The sequence below is a fragment of the Pelobates fuscus genome, chromosome 7, assembly GCF_036172605.1.
Source record: "Pelobates fuscus isolate aPelFus1 chromosome 7, aPelFus1.pri, whole genome shotgun sequence".
Lineage (NCBI taxonomy): Eukaryota > Metazoa > Chordata > Amphibia > Anura > Pelobatidae > Pelobates > Pelobates fuscus.
Window position 1 is genome coordinate 26,398,106 of NC_086323.1, and position 20,516 is coordinate 26,418,621.

A 20,516-nucleotide genomic window follows, 5' to 3' on the forward strand; every position below is an offset into this window, starting at 1 on the left:
TTCATGACCTTACTTTTGGTCAGATTAAGTTGTTGCAGTTATAGAGCAGGGATTCGAAAAGTCGCAAGCCGCCATGGTGAATAAAGATTTTGTCCTGGCTCCTGGAATTCGTCAGCCCGTTCCCATAGAGTAACATTTTAGTTGGGGCCTTCAACGTTCTGCAGTGGGCTGGCTTGGTTAGGCCTAAATTTTGGTTATGAAACTGAAATCTGGTGGAATCAGACACCAAGGACACCAAGGATTAATTGTGTGGCAGGTGGCCAGTGCTTGCTTGACAACTGCTAAACTAAATAGTTAAAATAATAATAATAATAATAATCTGGATGGAATACGTCTGGATCCCAAGTCTGGCACCATTCCTCCTGCTTCCACTACACAAAGATACACGTGTTAATTTACATTTTTTTTATGTAATATTTTATTTGTACATAAATAATAATAATAATAATAATAATAATACATGTTTAATCACAATTTAACAATTTGGAGGGTTACTTGCAAAAAATAATCAAAGTGATTTTTTTAAATTTAAGGCCAAAGTAGTCAAACCGAAAGTATAGCTGACTTAGAGGATGTTTCTTTTTTGGCTATTTTCACCTTAAATTTGAAATTTAGTTGGAATTCTTACTTTAGTGTTCAATAAATATTTTCGTTGGATAAAAAATATTAATGTTAATTCTCCTTCCAGTAATTCTTATTGTGGATCACAACCAAGACTAACTCCAATCTGCCCTCCAACAAAAATCCTCAAATGTCTGCTTCTCTAATAACGGTGGAACTCTTCGTCTTGCTGGCGGAGTTATAATAGGCGCTTCCGAGGTGAATATTGCATCAAAGTTGCTGACGTCTTCGGCTCCGTTGATGGTTGGCACAAATGGAGGTGTCACATTTTGTAATAATAATGCGTTCCAATCTATATGCTGGAAAGGAATGTGTAAGATAATGAGCATCACGTAAAAGCCAGTAAAATAACTAAATAAAATACAAAATAACAGCTAATATGCCCAAAAGGCTACATTTTGTACAGATCCCAATTGGATTCTCAAAACCGATCTTCAGACTAACTTAAAGGAATAGTCCAAGCATCATAACCACTATATCTTGGTGTAGTAGTTATGGTGACAGGAACTCTGTGGCACCCTACTAGTGTAAGTAGTCAAACTGTTTGTGAATGATGTGACAACTTACCTGGAGTCCGCTGGTTTCCTCCTCCTTTCCAGCCCCTAACCTCCCTGCAGTGAGCTAGCCTTGCAGTGCATGGAGGCACTCATTGGCTGAGAGTGCTCAGGTAACACTCTCAGCCACCGAGTCAACCTGCGACCAGAGCCCAGCGGACCCCAGGTAAGCTGCGAAAGCTTTTACAAATGGCTGCAGTGGTTATGGTTTTTGAAGTGTTTTGTTTTAAATCACCAGGATGGAGGGAATTGTTTTTATTTAAAGACTAGTGAGACTAACATTAAATATGGGAAATACATCTGTGTTCAAAGATACATTTTATTACTTAGAATGTTTATTTAGCTTCCTTCCTAAATGACAATTCCACTTTAAAGTTGCTCTGCCATAATTTACAAACACCATCAATGGGAACAACCTTACTTGGGATCTGGGAATTGACAGAACTTAACAAGAGAAACTTTGTTGCCAATCTTGGACTTGACCATAAGACACAGTATTGCCATGTTTAAATTTCAGTAAAATTTCAAAGCCGCTAATATGAATATCATACAAAGATTTTTTCTTGCCGAAAGTCTCACAATTTTTTTTGTGACAAAACCACTTTAAGTGAGAAGACAAAACAAAGAAAACATGGGGACGTACTTGAAAAAAAGGATGGTCTTTCACGTCCTCTGCATCTCTCTCGCTGGATCCCAGACGCTTCACATGGTTTTTACTCAGTAACTGTAAAAGGAATTTTTTTAAATAGGTTTTTTTTTTTTTACTACAGAGGGGGAGTGAATTGAAAAGTCAGTCTGCAAATCTGAGGTTAAAATATCAGATATAAAATGTATCTAACTCTAGTTTCCAGACTTGGCTCCTTCAGCCATGATGTCTCTCCTCTTTGCAAAATCAAAAACCCTGGCATTATGCCCACCGGAGACCGGGCTCTGCATCTGCCACGCGGCAACTACCTGCATGCTTACATACAAGCCACTAGCGGGTAATAATGCAGGATTATGGGTATCATAGAATGAGAGAGCAGATATGCCGTGTTTTGTTCTAAAACTCTGTAATAATTAATGTTTCTTTACCTGCATTAACACACACATCTAGATACATCCAATTCAAGGTGTATATAGTATTGAGAAATTTGCATGGCCAATAAAAGAGCTATTGGGAACACATAAAATAAAAAAAACTGATACATTCCATGTGCCACAGATCACCCGGAACTCCATTCTATTCTACACATGCTACAGAAGTTTATAGAATTCCCCCATCCCAACTCAGGTTTCTAGGGTTGAATCTCCACTCATCAATGGCGAATAGACATTCTGAGCTCGGGTCGTATGCTATATTAAATTTGCATGGTGACTTACCCTACTTAGTATTGAAGTGGCTTTACTAGACAATGACGCTGGTATTTTCAGTTTACGTTTGGCAATATTAGCATATAACATCTCAACATCACGGCCTTCAAAGGGTAACTAGAGAAAAAATAAATTTAAAAAACCACAGGTTAAGTTTTAAAAAGTTGTAAAATTCAGAAGTAGACAGTTGAGCAATGAATGAATACTTTAGGATTTTTATAATGCTAGTAGTACAGATGACACAATGTGTTGTGTGAGTGTATGAAAGTATAATATGTGCAGGAGAACTATAAACTGTCATTATATACATCACCGGGTGTACTGCAGGGGAGTGAAATGCGTCTGGCGAAGCTCTGTGATTGGCTGGAATTTTCAAAAACACTGAACAATTTTCACGTCAGCATGGAATCGCTATTTTTGAGCTGTCAGACAAAGGACTGGAAGATCTATATTCTAATTAATTTTCTCCTGGTATTTTTATTTATTTACTTTTTTAATTGTAATCTAGTATTATTTTGTACAGTTATATTGGGTTATGGTGGCTTTTATTATTTTTGTAAGGAGAGAAAAAAATTGGAATACGAAAGACTTCAATAAGTAACTATGTGGGATGTTTATTAGGGTCAGAAATACTGAGCATCTTCTCACCGTATTTCGGTATTTGTAAAGAAGCAGTATACAGAGGGTTACACACTATGTACGGACACAACGCCAGCCACTGAGCTACTGGACATGGGCCGGAGCAGAAGGCGGGGATGAGTCATTGGTAAGAGATTTTTTTCACTCTCTGGGAAATAAATCACAGAGTGGGGGGTGTTTGGCAGCCAAATGTTTTTCGTGGGAATCAATAGTCAGGGGTAATTTACATGGTATTGACACGAATTGGGAATGTAGCTATGTGGGGATCTATTATGGGAAGGAGAATGTGAGATGTGATTTGGATGAGGATGGACTCATATAGTTAAATGCCAGGCAAACGTGTGATAAATGAGTGGAAAAATAACTGTCAGGGAGTGTGGGGTCTGTGTCTGAAAGGGAGGAGTTAATTCATTGGCAGAGAAATTATGGGGGGTCTCTTTTGGGGTGGGATGGGATGGGATGGGGTGGGGTGGGAGAGTGAAATTATTGGAGGGGAGACCCAAAAAAAGTAATAAAAAAAAAAATAGAGCATCGTTTTCTATAAAGAATGGTGTTATGTTAAAAGCAAATACTTGGCAGAATCTCTTTATATTTTCTAATCAGAAATCTGTCTGTAAATTCTTAATGAAAGATTCTTCTTACGTATCTAGTTAGCATTACGTAAATAACCACTCCGAAGCTCCACCAGTCCACAGATCTTGTATATGCCATGCGCTTGGCCATTTCAGGAGCCATATAATTAGGAGTTCCACAAAGGCCGATGAGTCTATCTCCGTATCCGACTCCTTAGAAATAGAGAAAATAGAATTGTATATTAGCTGAGGATAGATGTTCAGTTTTAGCAATTTACATTTCAAGATGACTTCCAGTTCGGTGTTTTGCTGCCACAACTGCTCATAGAATTTCCCTCCGAATCTGGATTTATACCATTAAAAAGTGAAAATTGCCATTATTGCAGTGGCCGCATTCGGGCTGGGTTTAGGTACTCTATACACTTACACTACACTTCAGTCACAAAGACTTTAAAGGAACAGTCTGAGCACCGTAACAACTCTTCATCTAAATGAAGTTGTTATTGTGCCAGCAGGCGCCAGGCACACTCTTACTTCCAAGGGGTTAAACAAACTTTCTGAGAACAGCTGAACACCTTGAGGTACAAATGCACCCAGGGGCCTCATGGCACCATAACCATTTAATTCAGATTAAGATGTTGTGGTGCCTAAACTGTCTTTTTATTCTTAATTAAACATGCTAATGGGTTAACTCATGGCTGATGACTGGTAATATGTTTCTGTATCGAATCACATCTTTCTATAAAATAATATTGAATAGCATTTGCTGAGCTTGTTGAAAATCTATTTTTCTGAGGGACCAAAGCAGTAGCCCAGTCTATTTTTCCTGACTCACAACATAATTTAAATTGGAAAAATCGGGGAACGTTCCTTTGGGTTTATTTTGGAATAAAGTACACATTTTATAGACATCCTATTATATGTTAAATGGCTGTTTAAATTAAAGATAACTCTGATTTTAAACTCAGTAAGTGTGACCTTTTTTTTTTTTTAAATCTGAAATTAGTTTAGAACATTTTAGTTACCTTCTACAGACAGACCGTAGTCAGTAATCTTTGCAAATCCCTTCTCGTCCAGAACAATATTTTCAACCTTCAGATCCCTAGATTAAAATGTAGAAAAGAAAGTTTTATTAATTTTACATAACACTAGAAGCATTCAGGATAGCTTTCAATGCTCAGGCTTTTTAATTGGTTAAAATGAATAACTTCATCTAGATAAACTAACTGGGTTAAACAGACCGGGTGACATAAATAATACAAATATCACCGGCACCCCATGTGTAGTTTGTTTCTATAAGCTTACCTGTGGATGATCTTCTGTTCGTGTAAATACTGAAGTCCAAGGACGACACATGCAGAATAGAACCTGGGGGGAGGGAGGGAATAAATAAATCCATTGATTTCTACAAGATGTATGTGCTATTTAATGGTTTTATCCCATATTTTCTAAGTCCCTCTGTATTCTGACATATTCCATTAATTCCCAGGTTCCCTCCTTGTCTTTCACTGCTGGTGGGTTGTTATTTATGAGCTGATACAAGGGTGATTGGTCGTTTATCACTTACAGCCGGTTCCATTCACCAAGGCCGATACTTCCCGAATCGTTAGCCATAGTTGGTGCAGACAGCGGTGGATGTGGCCAGAAGTAACTGCACTGATCCAGCAATGGACACATAACAGCAAGCAGATATACAGCAGCTCATGGAATATACATCAGTTTATACAATTTGAAGTCATTGTCAGTACAGAACGTGTTTGTTAAGGACTAATCATGTTTATACGCTTTTCTAAAACCTGTGCTGGCATCTTTATCGTTCTCCATTATATTTCATTACTTGTGTAAGGGGCAAATAGCCGTATATGGAGTAAGGATCCAGCATAAGCGTAGGATAGTATAAAGGGAGCAAGTCGGTTGTGGTGTGCCGAGACCGACGATACGATAGGCCTGTAAATAAAGAGGGCCCACCAAGGAGTAAGAAAGTAAAGTAAATGGAAAGAAAAGAGAAAGTGTTAAAATGAGGAGTGGGTGGGACGGAGGGTCATTCTGATGCTGACCTCAAGCGATATGAGTCAAGTAAGGGGTGTCCCTTCTATAGGGGAGTGAATTAATTTAAGCCCCTCCCACAAAAAAAATGAAATTCTGTTTTTATGATATTGTTACAGTTTTAATGTAATGGGCATTGTTTCCACCCTTTGTTTTATTTTCTTTATCTCCTTCTGTAAATGTACCTCTAACTAAATGAACACAGAATTTAAACCCGTGTGATATCCCAGGATTCATTATTAATGTGAGAAGATGTGATGGAATGTGAAGCTCAGCCCAAGCCACCATCTGTAGAACATTGGGTGAGATCTCGATATATGAACACAATGCTGCTTATACTCACACTGCTCTGGGTTCTGGAAATGGGCCGTTGTTGTTATCAAGGCATGAGAGAAGGTCGCCCCCGGCTGCATACTCCATAACGAAGCAGGCGTGATCTCGAGTGTGGAAACACCCACACAAGTTAACAAGGAATGGGTGCCGCCTATTGCTCACTGTCTGGAATATCCGCTTCTCACTCAGAAGGCTGGAAAGGAAAAGAAAAGTTAAAAGTTGATTTTCTTTAACTCCAAAACCAAATGTCAAAATAAATGATAGAAACAGGACATTGTCCTTCTCCTAAACACAAGATATTCATTACTGCATTCACTGACTTGTTGAAATGATGTGGTAATTCTAACTTGACTTTTTTTATGAATTTCAGGGCGTACACCTTGGTTGTTTCCTTGTGCTCGGCCAGCAGAACCTGAAATTAAAGAATAAAGTGTTGTGCTGTCCTGAATTTAAGACATCTGTTATATCGAACTAGAACTGGAATTCCACCATAAACTTACTTTCCCAAATTGCCCTTTCCCCAACACGGAGCAAAGCTGGAAGTCCTGCATTCTCAGGGGAAGACTATCCTGAGCACACACAGCAGGTAAGTGTTCTTGTGGTAGGTCCTCAGATTTTTCAGAAACACTATTATCTAGACTGGAACAATTAGGCTCGCTCATTCCATCTGGTGTCATGATGCATATGCTATCACTGCTACGTCCATAGCTGCCTCCAGAATCCTAGAAAAGAAAGTCAGGCACAATAAATGTGGGGTTTTATTGTCACTTCTCTGGAATAGGTGCCATTGAATATAAAGAAATGTGTTAACCTTTTTTCATGGAATGCTCTGTTTTCTTTTTCTTTTCTCTGGCACAGCCAGGGCACACAATGCAAATGAAGAGGAGATATAGAAACATTGTTTCATTTCTCCTCCTCTCTGTATGCTCTACCTGTGCTGACAGTCAGGTGCAAAAGGCGGAGCTTATAACAATGATTGACAGGGAGCTAAGATGGAGGTGTCCAGTTACAGGATAAGAGGTGTGAATCTCTACATTTAATTTTATTGTTCATATCTCACAAACACATGTTAAATATAGGGATAAGTAAATATAATATTAAAAGCCCCGGGAAGTCATTGTTTTCTTTTGATAAACCATACGTCTGATTTATTTACTAAACCCAGCAACTCAAATGATCAAGAAATGCAAACACGTGGCACCTTGGAAACAATAAAACTGAAATTAATGCATACGTTAGATCCTTTCTATAATTTTTATATTATTCTTTAGATTTTTTTTAAATGTGTATTTATCTAAAATTGACAAGGGAGTAGAGACTATGCATGATGAAAACAATGAAGGCCATATACCTCTCTGCTGTTATAAAGGGATATCAGTCATAATCTCCACTAGAAAGCTGACCTTGGTATGGGGGCTTGTCCGATTGAGTCTCAAACATATTGATCAATAGAAAAAAGGAAGCACGGCGTAGTGAAAATAAAGCTGACAACTGATAGGCCAGAGCCTGTTTTACTCTGGCAGCCTTGAGTGCCTTGCATGGAACACGTGCCATAGGTTAACGACTCCTGGCCTAGAGTGTCCTGGTGCTATTCCCGGGTAAATGTCAAACCAGTTAGACTCTTCCAAGTCTGTATCAATACCAATTTTATGCAACCTGGATGGCATTGATTGTGTTGTGCTGTCCTGCATTTAAGACATCTGTTATATCGAACAAGAACTGGAATTCCACCTTAAACTTACTTTCACAGATTGCACAGAACGATGCTGGAAGTCCTGCAATTTGAGAAGAAGCTGATCTTGAATCCACATAGCAGGTAAGTGGTCATGCGGTAAGTCCATAGAATGTTTAGGGACAATGTTATCCAGACTGGAACAGTTAGGCTGACTCATTACATCTGGTGTCATGATGTATCTGTTATTAATGCTACGTTCATGGTTATCTTCAGAATCCTAGAAAAGAAAGTTATAAATAATGAAATGGTAGAGAAAACTAAAGGAAGCTAGGTTTGCTGTGAGTGAAGCGAGAAGCAGTGAATGTGGGAAAATAATTATTAAAAGGGAGCTGTAAGCACCATAACCATTCTAGCTCGCCCAGAGTGTCCATGCGTTATCCCTGGTTTATTGCCCAGAGTATCCATGCGTTATCCCTGGTTTATTGCCCAGAGTGTCCATGCATTATCCCTGGTTTATTGCCCAGAGTGTCCATGCGTTATCCCTGGTTTATTGCCCAGAGTGTCCGTGCATTATCCCTGGTTTATTGCCCAGAGTGTCCATGCGTTATCCCTGGTTTATTGCCCAGAGTGTCCATGCGTTATCCCTGGTTTATTGCCCGGAGTGTCCATGCGTTATCCCTGGTTTATTGCCCAGAGTGTCCATGCATTATCCCTGGTTTATTGCCCAGAGTGTCCATGCGTTATCCCTGGTTTAATGTCAAACCAATTAGACTCTTCCAAGTACCTGGATACCTCCCAGCTCCTCTGCCATACCAATAGTGAGGAATTAACATTTCTGTATCAATACCAATTTTATACAACCTGATGGTATTGATTGTGTTGTGCTATCCTGCATTTAAGCCATCTGTTATATCGAACAAGAACTGGGATTCCCCCTTAAACTTACTTTCCCAGATTGCACAGAGCAATGTTGAATGTCCTGCAATTTGAGAAGAAGCTGATCTTGAATCCACAAAGCAGGTAAGTGGTCATGCGGTAGGTCCACAGAATGTTTAGGGACGCTATTATCCAGACTGGAACAATTAGGCTGACTCATTACATCTGGTGTCATGATGTATCTGTTATCAATGCTACATTCATGGATATCTCCAGAATTCTAGAAAAGAAAGTCAGACACAATAAAAGGATAGTGAATACTAAAGGAAGCTAAGTTTGCTGGGAGTGAAGAGAGAATCAGTGAATGTGGGAAAATAATGATTAAAAGGTAATTGTAAGCACCGTAACCATTCTAGCTTGCTGTAGTGGTTCTATTGCCCAGAGTGTCCTGGCACTATCCCTGGTTTAATGTCAAACCAATTAGATTCTTCCAAGAACCTGGATATCCCCCCCACCCTCCTCAGCCATACTGATAGCGAGGAATTGGAGGAGGAGTTGGATAGACAACATTTATAGCGCAAAAATTTTAATTCCACAGAATTACTGTGGCCAAGTAGGCCATCACTTTATGCCAGAGAAAGTCCAGTGTTTTGTCAAAATACTCCCAAATGGTTTGACAAAAATGTAGGTTAGTAGCCACAGACTCTCTGCACTATAACTACTGCACTGAGCTGTAATGGTTATTCTACATGGAGTGTTTAGAGATAAAGAACAACCAAAATAAAGCCAGCACATCTTTACCTGATCCGGTATATCCGGGATCTCCATATGGAATGAAAACCGTCTCGGATCACTATGTAGAAAGGATTGACTTGGAGCAGGAGGCACCTCTAAGTCAAGTTCCACATCCGGTTGGATAATTGGTTTCCTATCACATGTTGGAATATCGCTATCAGAAGGAAAAAGAAAACAGTTTATATGGTTGCATCATATGATGGCAGATTATCATATCTATATAGACATTAAAGGGACACTGTAGGCACCCAGATCACTTCAGCTCTTTGAAGTGGTCTAGCTGCAAACTCCCATCACCCTGAACCCTGAGATGGTAATTATTACAGTTTTTCCAATGGTTTTTCTCTAGTTATTGCAGTTTTTCCTCTAGTGGCTCCTCTTCTACCAGACAGCCACTAGAGGGACTTCCAGAATTGAAACCGACTTTTGGTCCGTTATCGGATGCTGGACGTCCTCACACTTTGTATGAGGATCTCCAGCGTCAGATTTTCCCCATAGGAAAGAATTGAATAATGTGGGAGGGGGCTTTGACAGAGGTGGAAGCTATAGTGCCAGGAAAACAAGTATTTTTAATGCTGCTGTTTACAGTACGTTATTTAAAGGTCACGCCAAGAATACTTATTACTAGGGTTGCAGATTTCTGTATTTTTGCACCGTATAGAATTCTACATTCTGTGCTTCCTGTGTTACATCCAAAGCACCATACCTGGCAGAATGCAGAATTCACAGGAGTCCTGCAAAGATAATGAGATCTGGCAACTTGGCACAAGCATGCAACATGTAGACAGCATTATAAAATGTATCTGTGACTGATACGCATGCTAAGAAATGTGTAGACAGCAGTAGGCATATGACAGACTTATAGATAAATAGTACTGGAAATTGGGAGGGGTTCAGGTTCTAACAGCATTGATGAGAAAGATATAAAGTGAATACCCAGCCGACTCTGGCTCCTGTGTGTCCGTCACCAATAACGAGGGAGCACTGGTTTTAATGTCCGTCTCCGGAACTGGTAACGATGTTTCTTCTGTAAGTAACATAATGTAAGTATTTTCAGTGATCAATGATACTCCAATTATTTTAACCTCAATCCAACAGAGAATAAAACAATAAACACAATCTCCAATCGTAGATCTTTCTGATATTTAATTTTATAAAAGAATCAATTTGTTATTTATACCCTTATAATTTTTATATGTAAACTCATAATATGACATATACCTCGTATATGTATAAACTAATAATGTCAGTAGTATTGGAGGGGACACAATAAATGTTCGGTGGATATATACATTATAATGTCTATATACTGTATAGCTCCATGGCTGTTAGAATTGATGTGCATGCTCCATCTGCCTGGCAACAAACAGAATGTGATGTCCCACAATGCTTAGCGAATGCATTTGCAATCCTGGACACATTTGAAATTTCCGTCTCGTAGGAGACTATTGCAATAATAGATGTCAAGGTATATGTTTTGTAAATAATATAAAATGTATCTGCGTGTTGGTATAGCTCCATTACTGCCTTTGCTCCTACTTCTAAGAGGACACGCAGCTCTACATTTCCCTTACAAATCCTTGGAGTGTAGAGGTCTATGGGATACATACCTCCCTATCATATCTTCCTGTAAGAGAGTTATATCTTGCAGTAGTGGTTATGGTGCCAGGCGTCCCCTGGACCCCATTATAAGAAGTCAAACCATTTTTGACCAGTTTTATTTGTTACCCATCAATCTTCATTTAAACTACACATGATGTCACTTAACCTTTACCTTTAATAATAGACTTTTCTTCCAGAATTAACTTGCGCAAACTGTCTATTTTTTTCTCGCTGTCTTGTAGTATTTTCTGGGCAGCAGCAAGATGTTTGACATTCTGTAACAGCAATAAGAATAGTCAGATAGATAATTGAGTGAGATGTATGAAGACGTGTTGGCTTGGAAAGTTTGTATCGCCTCTCTTGATTCCAGGAAAAAACTATCACCAGCCTACTATTGGCTTAATTCAGACAAAATGCCATTGGGTTGAAATAAAACGCATGCATTGTAAAAGGTACCATGTGTTTTCACCACCTCTCCTAAATAAAATATGTTCTGTCTCTTTTAGATCAAATTAAATGTAACTAACTTACTTTGGAACGCCCATCTGAATATGCTTTGACCATAATCTCTGCTCCATGTTTCACCTTCAGCTCAATGTCTAGCTGTTTCTGCAAAGCAGTCAGCTTCGCGTTATCTGCCTGGGAGCTGGTGTCACCTTTAGGAGCAGCTGAGATCTCTGGACATCACCGGAAATTAGCAACAAGAAAAGAAATGCAGAATTTAGAAATGTCAACAGACAGTTTCACTTAATCAACAAAAAAGGCAGTAACACGTCAGTGAGATGTCAGTGAGATCGCCATTATTACATCCAGTAACAACATAAATGGGGTCATGCTATAAACCACATTGTAACTCTGTGTTTTCATAAACACCGATAAACGACTCTCACAGGGAATAATGCAATCGCCAGGATTGGGAGAGAGATTTCCCATGTGAACGTAGCTCACTGTAGAAGCTGCAAATCCTGGTGATTTCCTATAAATGTAAAAGCTTCAATAAACTGTAAACAAGCTACAATAAACAAGCACATGCACACACTCATTACAAGGAAACACAAAGTGTCGGAATGTACCTTCAGTTCCTGGCACAACAATATGTGCATTGCGTTCTTGAAGCTTATTGTAAAGCTCGTCTAATTTCTTTTGTGATGTTTTGAGAAAGTTGTTGACATTTGCCAGATATTTTTTCTTGGATGTTAACTTCCCAATGTTTCTGGCTCCTTCTGTAATTTTAAGTTCTTTTCTTATGTCGTTTTTAATCTGCTCCCTAACTTTATCAAAATCCGGCTGAGCTACAGGTTTAGGGATGTGTCTTGGTGATTCACCGTTAACTGCCGATATGATATGACGTTTAGGAGAGTCCAGATCAATTGGCGACTTGCCATTTTTAGGAGAGTTCGGAGTCTTTGGACGCTCTATAAATAATAGGAAAATTGTCAAATCACAGTGTTGACAGACAATATTGTTCAATCAAGGTTAGAAAGACTACACCGACTGCACTGTGTTCCGACTACTGAACAATTCATCGATACACATATGTTTAACTGCCATTGATAAAAGAATGACTCAAAATAAAGATTGTAACAAAAATAAAATAAGAATAAATAAAAAGAAATACTACACAATACAAACAAGGCAAAATGGCAACTGATCTTTTGATACATAGACGTTTCTTCAAACAGACACTTTATGTATCATCACATGTGCTCTCAAATGTTTGGGTGCCAGAAGTTCCCCTTTCCCTGCTTTTGTCTTTCAGATAATTAGAGCTACAACATAATATTATTCCCTGCCTTGACCGACGTCTTTTAACCCGTTAAGGATGGAGGCAATTGTGTGAATGTATTTTTGAACACAGATGTACTTCCGATATTGTTATATATAGAATGTTAGTCTTACTAGTCTTTAAAAAAAATATTGTCTAATCTGGTCATTTAACCCTTTAAGAACAGCGGCAATTGTGCAATTTCTGATAAAAGCAAAATCAAAACAAAACCTGGAATATGACTATATGTCTGTTCAATCATAATTAACTTATTTCATATTAAGTGCACCCAGTGGCATACTAAAGGAGGGGTGGGGGGGCCACTCACTAGGGGGGTGCCATGACTGCCAGTGTCATGAGTCACCCCCCATCAATTCTTATAGTGCGCGCCGCGGCGCCTTTGCGGCCGCATTTGTGGCCAGGCCGCACTATACTGCACTGGCCGGTATGGAGGAGCAGGGGGAGGGGAGGAGTGTTGCGGGGAACCCGCCTGGGTTGTCAGGCAGACCCTCAACTCTTAAAATAATAATGAAGCCGACAAACTAGGCCTAACTGCAGCGCTTAAGGGGAAATCCCCATATGACTTTGAAAACAGCCATATCTCCTTCTTTCAGGACTTGAGCAGGGCTACCTTAATATGGCGCAAGAGCATGCAACCCCTCACAAGGGCATTACAAGGGGAAAACCTGACATACAGGTGGGCAACCCCAAACACCCTATGGGTCACTAAGGACGGACAATCCTTCAAAGCTACGGCCCCGACAGACGCACCAGCACTGCTGACAGCACTGGGCCTACCCGCCACTGGAACTCCAGCACCGGGAATATCTCACCCTCACCCCGGACCGGATGCCGAGTCATCTACGCCAGCGCCGAGGAGGAAGCAGGGCCCCACTACCTGAAGAGGCGCTGACAATCGCAGAGCCCCAAGATCATCACGCACTGTTTATTGTTGCAAGCCAAGGCTGCTGGGACTTATACGTTTAACTAATTTTCTTATACCAATGTTTATTTGACCGTTTAATTTCCCTCAGTTCTTTTATGTTTACGCCTGCTGACACGCTCCACTTATACAACCACAGTAGGGCGTCGGAACCTCCACTGACCCAGAACCCAGACACATGGGTTTGGTAAACCTGGCGGGATGCACTTTAATGCACCCTCCCCTCCCCCCGTTCCCTAGGTTACAGGGATAGAAATCACCGGGGCACACACGGGTCACCACTTACACGCCGACCTTAGAGACAAAGGTCACACCTCCATGGGAGACCAATAACCCCACACAACCCTAGCCTCAGTCGTTCGACTCATTATTTGCTCCCCACAAAGGAGACCACCGCAGTAGACACGTAGAGCGTCAGGAAGGAGCAACATCTCCATGACACACCACAAACAAATATAGCGGGCATACCCACAGACAAGCTTCACTCGGAACTCCCAGCGGAGACACACTCACTATGGGGATACACTACAAACACATAGGTCACCCCGTTATAACCACACAGCCCAACCAAAACAAAATGTGCAATGTATTGAATGCCATGTTCATTGTGTATCTTTGACAGTTTGACCACATGGAAGTGGCAACCACAAATGATCTGTACTATACAACATGCACCAAAAATAAAGAATTTAAAAAAAATAAAAAAAATAAAATAATAATGAAATATAAAACTTAATTAGAACTAAATAATAAATAAATATGATTTATAATTTATGTATTATACTGCTGTACTCGTGGGACATCGCTGAACACAAATATGAGTGTTTTGAAAACAGTAAAATGTGTAATTTTGATATCAGTGAAAGTGCAGTTTTTGTGAGAATGCAAAATGCAAAAATAAATAAATGTGAACACTAACTTTGTCCACGGTTTGTGACTACTAAAAAATACTGGACATACCCAATTTTAAATACTTTTACAAATGGTATACCAAGATGGGAAATATAAGACAGATATCGCACTAACCAACCCTAGAACCAAAAAAATCGACCAAGCAGGTCTCAACAATGAAAAATTAAGACGGCAAGAGAAAAGTCAGCTGAGGCGATGTCTGGATTAATTTTTAAATATGTTGCACCTTCAACATCTACCGCAGTAGGAGAAAGTGCTGAAGACATTCAGTCTGGTGAATCCAGAGGTGAAATGCCTGAAGTATCTTCTCAAGAAGCTTCATATGTGAAAGCGCAAGAATTGGAGAAGACCATTTTATCTTCAAGCAGTGAAAGTGATGTAGATGAATGAGATGCCAGCAGAAGCCTGCATCAGCAAGACTCTGATGATGATGATGATGATGATGATGAAGAGGAGACTGTTTGACTATCAGTTTATTCTTATGTTACTGCTTGGCCAGTTCCAGTTCCAGATGTTTTAAGTGTGGACCTTATAAACCCCTTAAGGACACATGACATGTGTGACATGTCATTATTCCCTTTTATTCCAGAAGTTTGGTCCTGAAGGGGTTAAAGCGGCACTGTCATGCCGAACTTACCTTTCCTCAATCTCTTCCTCTTCTCCCCCTCTCTCGGGATCTGTTATTCTTTTCTTCCTGTCTTCTTTAGTTTTCTTTAAAATCATAAGACAAAGTAGGGACTCTGTCTTATGGAGGATTCCTCCGCTTGACCAGCTCTGACCAGCGGAGGAGCAAAGTGTGCTTCATTTCCGCTGGTCAGACCAATTTTCCCATGATCCCTAGCTTTCCTCCCAGTTCCCACAATGCTTCCTGTCAGTATTGCCGAACGTCCTGTCACTTAGACAGAACGCCGGCAAAACTGCCGAATTGCATCCTAACAGAATGAGCACTGTTTCTCCATTGGTGTTAGGATTCAATTCGGTACTTTGATCGTATCGGAATTTCATTCTAATGAATGAAACTCCGATCCTATTCATTGCTGTGGCTGCATCTTGCAGCCGCTTAGTAGATAACTCCCTAATTCCCACGGTATCAGGGAGCTATCTACTAAAAGGCTGAAAGACCTAAATTGGTCTTTCAGCCAAATTTACTAACACTAAGTAAAAATGACTTGGTATTAGTAAATAATATTCCCCTACTCGCTATACCGCGAGTAGGGGCATGTCTAGTAAGCAGTGAGCAGCCTGTGGCTGCTCACTGTATACAAAAAAAAAAAAAAAATATTGACCCCCACCCCTAAACGACGGGTGGGGGCCGTAAAGTAAAATAAGGGAGCGAGACCTATTGTCCCCCCCCGGCCCCCACCCCTGAGCGGTGGGTGGAGGCCATAAAGATAATGGGGGGGGGGACCTACTGTCCTCCCCCCCGGCCCCCACCCCTGGGCGGCGGGTGGGGGCCATAATGGTAATAAAGGGGGGGGGACCTACTGTCCTCCCCCCCGGCCCCCACCCCTGGCCGGCGGGTGGGGGCCATAATGGTAATAAGAGGGGGGGGGACCTACTGTCCTCCCCCCGGCCCCCACCCCTGGCCGGCGGGTGGGGGCCATAATGGTAATAAGGGGGGGGGAAATACTGTCCTCCGCCCCCTGGCCCCCACCCCTGGGCGTCGGGTGGGGGCCATAATAGTAGTAGGGGGGACCTACTGTCCGCCCCCCCCCGGCCCCCACCCCTGGGCGGCGGGTGGGGGTACTAAGTAAATTCCCCCCCCCCCATCAAGGGGACTAGGGGTGCCCAAGCCCCTATTCACCCACCCCCCACCCAAATAAAAAATGCCCCTACCTACCCCCTCACCCTAAAAAATAGTGAGGGGGGAATAAAATTGCTAACCTGTAATGTAAAATTAAACTTACCATTCGACGTCTTCTTTTTTCTAAAATCTTCATTTTTCAGCCCCAAAAAAGGCCAAATAAAAAACCATCATAGCCGTCGAACTAAAAATAAAATAAAAAACCCGAGCGCAAAAAAAAACCCGACGAAAAAGAAAAAACCCGAGCGCAAAAAAAATAATCCATGTTCACCCATGGAGGGCTCCGCGCAGACTGAGCTCCGCAGGGCGGGGCAAGGCTTATAAAGCCTTGCCCCGCCCTGCAATTAGCCTAAGAACACTCTGATTGGTGCATAGGGACATTTGGGGGTGACTAGAGGGTCGATTGGATGTAGTTGAGGCGGGTTAAAAAAAAAAACGGAATTCGGCATGACAGTGCCGCTTTAAGAGGGGAAGTGAACCTTTCGAAAATAAAGATGGGCCATTCAGTCCTGTTGAAAGGCAAGGGGAGAAATCAAACGGGAAGAGTCAACAGCTGACCACTGCATGGTTCTATAAGGCTCTGCCTAATGGCGAAAAAATTCTTAGAACGTGGATGGTGTACTTTTTTCTGCAGACTTTTTGCTGTTGATGACAAAGTAACAGGGCATCCAGCTTTGTTACTGGGTTTCGATTGTGGTGGAAGCTGAACCCAAAGGTGTCTGATCATGAGGCTTCTGAGCAGCATCTTACATGCTTGGAGAAATGGAAGACCTTGGGAGCAGGATTGAAGCTACAAAAATGCCTTGATCATGTCCATCAAACAACAGTGGACAGAGAGAAAAGGAAATGGAGGGATATTTTTCATCGCCTCTTGGATGTAACTTTGTTTCTGGCTCACCAGAATCTTCCTTTTCGTGGTCATAGAGAGACCATGTCAAAGACATAAGTCTTTGCCGTGGTCAAGGATATGATAATGCTGCAACTATGGCAGGGATTCATGGTGGTCTTCAGGCAAAAATAAAAGAGATTAATCCCAAGGCTTTGTTTATGCCACGTGTAAACCATTCTCTGAACCTCTGTGGGGTGCACTCATTTGGAAGTGTTAATTCCTGTGTGACCTTTTTTGGAACATTGGAGAGAGTTGATATACAGTTTACATTTTTTACGGTTTCTACAAATCGTTGGGACCTGCTGATGGAGAATTTGGGTGTGACAGTGAAAAGACTTTCCCAAACAAGATGGAGCGCTCATTATAATGCTGTGAAGCCAGTGACAGCAAACTTTGAAAAACTCACTTCAGCCCTTGAAAAACTGTGTAATCCCAAATAAAATCTGGACACAAGAGGATTGGCTCAGATGTTGCTGTCCGCCGTATGTGATTTTCTTTTTTGTGTTACCTTTCTTTCTGGTGTGAAGTTCTAGAATAAGTTAATATCACACAGAAGTATTTGCAAACAGTGGGACTCACTCTTGAAAAGTGCGTTGTGAAACTACAAGGTTTGAAAGCGTTTCTTGCAGATCAGCCCAGTGAAATTGTGGAGAAGGCCATCTGTTATGCAACTACTACGTTTGTAGAAATGGAGATTTCTATGGAAAGAAGAGGGAGAGTAAAGCTCCAGGAAAACAATGCCAGGAGAGAAGGCAAAGGACGCTGGTCTCACATTGCCAGAGGAAATGAAAAGGGCTATGTTTGAGTGCCTTGATCGTTTGCATCACGAGTTGGACATTCGTTCTAAGGTAATTGAAAAAATCCTTTCAATGTTTGCTGTTATTCAGCCAAACTCTCTGGTTGTTGCAACAGAGAAAGATATTCGAAATTATACTCCAAAATTGACTTGAGATTTTTGACGAATTCTCTAATGAAGACATCTTTATGGAAAAAGAACGTCTTCGGAGGCATTTGGAAGCTGCCAAGATCAGTGTTGAAGAAGCAAAGAAATGGACGGTATTGCAGTTCCTGGAGTTCATTGTTAAATGGGATTTTTGTGAATCTCTGCCAAATTTAAGATTCTGGCCATACTTTCAATTGAGCATGAATATGCAAAGAAGATTAGCTTTGATGAAGTAATCAATCAATTTGCAGAAATGAAGGCTCGAAGGCAGAGGATGTGAATCCTTTCAAATTACCTTGGCCGAATAGACTGAGTCGTCACTTTGGATCTGTGTTCTTTTGTTTATAGAAAGCGTATTAGCTGTTCAGTAAATGTTATTTATTAAACTTGATTTAATTTATTTCTAAGTTAATTTATTTTTCATAGCTTCAGTTTTTTCAAGTTGATATACAGTTTACAAAAAGCCCAGGAATGAGTATTACCCCCATTATGGCATACCAGTTGCAACAGTAGACAACCCAGGGTATTCAAATCTTTTTTAGTAGCCACTTAGTCACAAACTCTGACCAAACTTAGTGTTCCCATTTTCTTTTGCATTCTTCACACAAGGACTACACTTTCACTGGTGATATCATCATTATACGTTTTACTGTTTTAAAAACACTCAAATGTTGTGTTCAGCGAAGTCTCGCGAGTATAAAAGTAGCCCCCCATGTCCAGGTTTTATGGTGTTTTGGAAAGTTACAGGGTTAAATATAGGGATTGCTAATTAGATTCTCTGAACTTTCTGCCTGAGTCGTCAGGCAGGTTCCACAAATTATAATTAATAAAATCACATTATTATGTAAAAAAATAATACATACATATACACGTAGAATTAAATAAATGAAAAAAAATATATATATTAAAAAAAATATATATATATATCACATGGCCAAGCAGGATTGGGTTAGTTGGACTTGGAACGTGAGTATGGGGAGCTGGGGGGAGTGCAATCTGCTGGGCATACCATGCTGTCCTGCGGGTTAAAGCCCACATTTTTCAGAGAGAGAGAGAGAGAGAACAAGCACACACACAATGTTTTAACATACCCGGAAGGTCCTCTCCTTTCTGCTCAACATCATCAGATTTTTTGCGTCTGGCGCCCTGAAATGGCGAGCATATGGGGATTACTACCCATCTAGTGATACATATTAGTAATTATAAATACCCCTATTACTACCCATCTAGTGATACATGTTAGTAATTATAAATACCCCTATTACTGCCCATCTAGTGATACATATTAGTAATTATAAATACCCCTATTACTGCCCATCTAGTGATACATATTAGTAATTATAAATACCCCTATTACTGCCCATCTAGCGATACATATTAGTAATTATAAATACCCCTATTACTACCCATCTAGTGATACATATTAGTAATTATAAATACCCCTATTACTACCCATTTAGTGATACATATTAGTAATTATAAATACCCCTATTACTACCCATCCGGTGATACATATTAGTAATTATAAATACCCCTATTACTACCCATCCGGTGATACATATTAGTAATTATAAATACCCCTATTACTACCCATCTAGTGATACATATTAGTAATTATAAATATGGATCCACCCACAACCTTGGAGTTAACATGTTACAGCACCCAGTTAATCGTTTGGTTAATTGGAACCTTAAAGAAAAAAAAGTCATTTACTTACATTTCGAAAGCGCAAACGCTGAATCCACGGGAAAACATTTCTATTTGCCATCGCTAGCAATTCGATCACCACAACAGCTAAGCAGTGTCTACTGTCCAAGCCGTGTCTAGTGACTGCTGCAAACTGTGAGCATCAAGTGTGATGTTACATGATGTCACGATGATGTCACAGTGAGCAGTCACAATGGATCACATGTCCCCACCACCTTGACAGACAGACAGACAGACACACAGACATATTATACACAGTTTTATATTATGTATAATGAGTATTAACACCATGCATACTATCTATCTATCCATCATTCTATCTATCTATCTATCTATCTATCTATCTATCTATCTATCTATCTCCTATGGATACAGAGACAATGAGGTTTGTTCCCTAATTGTAAAACCAATTGCAAACATTTAGGCAAAATTTATGATTATGAAAATCTCTCCATCTTAGCTTTTGTCAGAGATTGCATTCTTTTA

General features: G+C 40.4%; 2 protein-coding genes across 2 annotated transcripts; both read right to left on the reverse strand.

Moving 5' to 3' along the window:
• Positions 1-716: 716 nt before the first annotated feature.
• On the reverse strand, positions 717-7,672 carry LOC134568593 (serine/threonine-protein kinase N2-like). The gene is made up of 10 exons (XM_063427241.1): positions 7,634-7,672; positions 6,619-6,840; positions 6,439-6,530; positions 6,129-6,311; positions 5,045-5,107; positions 4,765-4,841; positions 3,810-3,952; positions 2,538-2,645; positions 1,819-1,899; positions 717-920 (listed from the first exon to the last, which is right to left on the reverse strand). Exons 1-10 carry the CDS (start codon positions 7,670-7,672, stop codon positions 717-719), a joined length of 1,212 nt encoding a protein of 403 aa, XP_063283311.1.
• Positions 7,673-10,357: 2,685 nt separating this feature from the next.
• On the reverse strand, positions 10,358-20,091 carry LOC134568595 (serine/threonine-protein kinase N2-like). The gene is made up of 6 exons (XM_063427242.1): positions 20,041-20,091; positions 19,414-19,468; positions 12,140-12,481; positions 11,598-11,743; positions 11,239-11,341; positions 10,358-10,491 (listed from the first exon to the last, which is right to left on the reverse strand). The coding sequence occupies exons 1-6, from the start codon at positions 20,089-20,091 to the stop codon at positions 10,358-10,360; spliced, it is 831 nt and encodes a 276-aa protein (XP_063283312.1).
• Between the last annotated feature and the right edge of the window lie 425 nt (positions 20,092-20,516).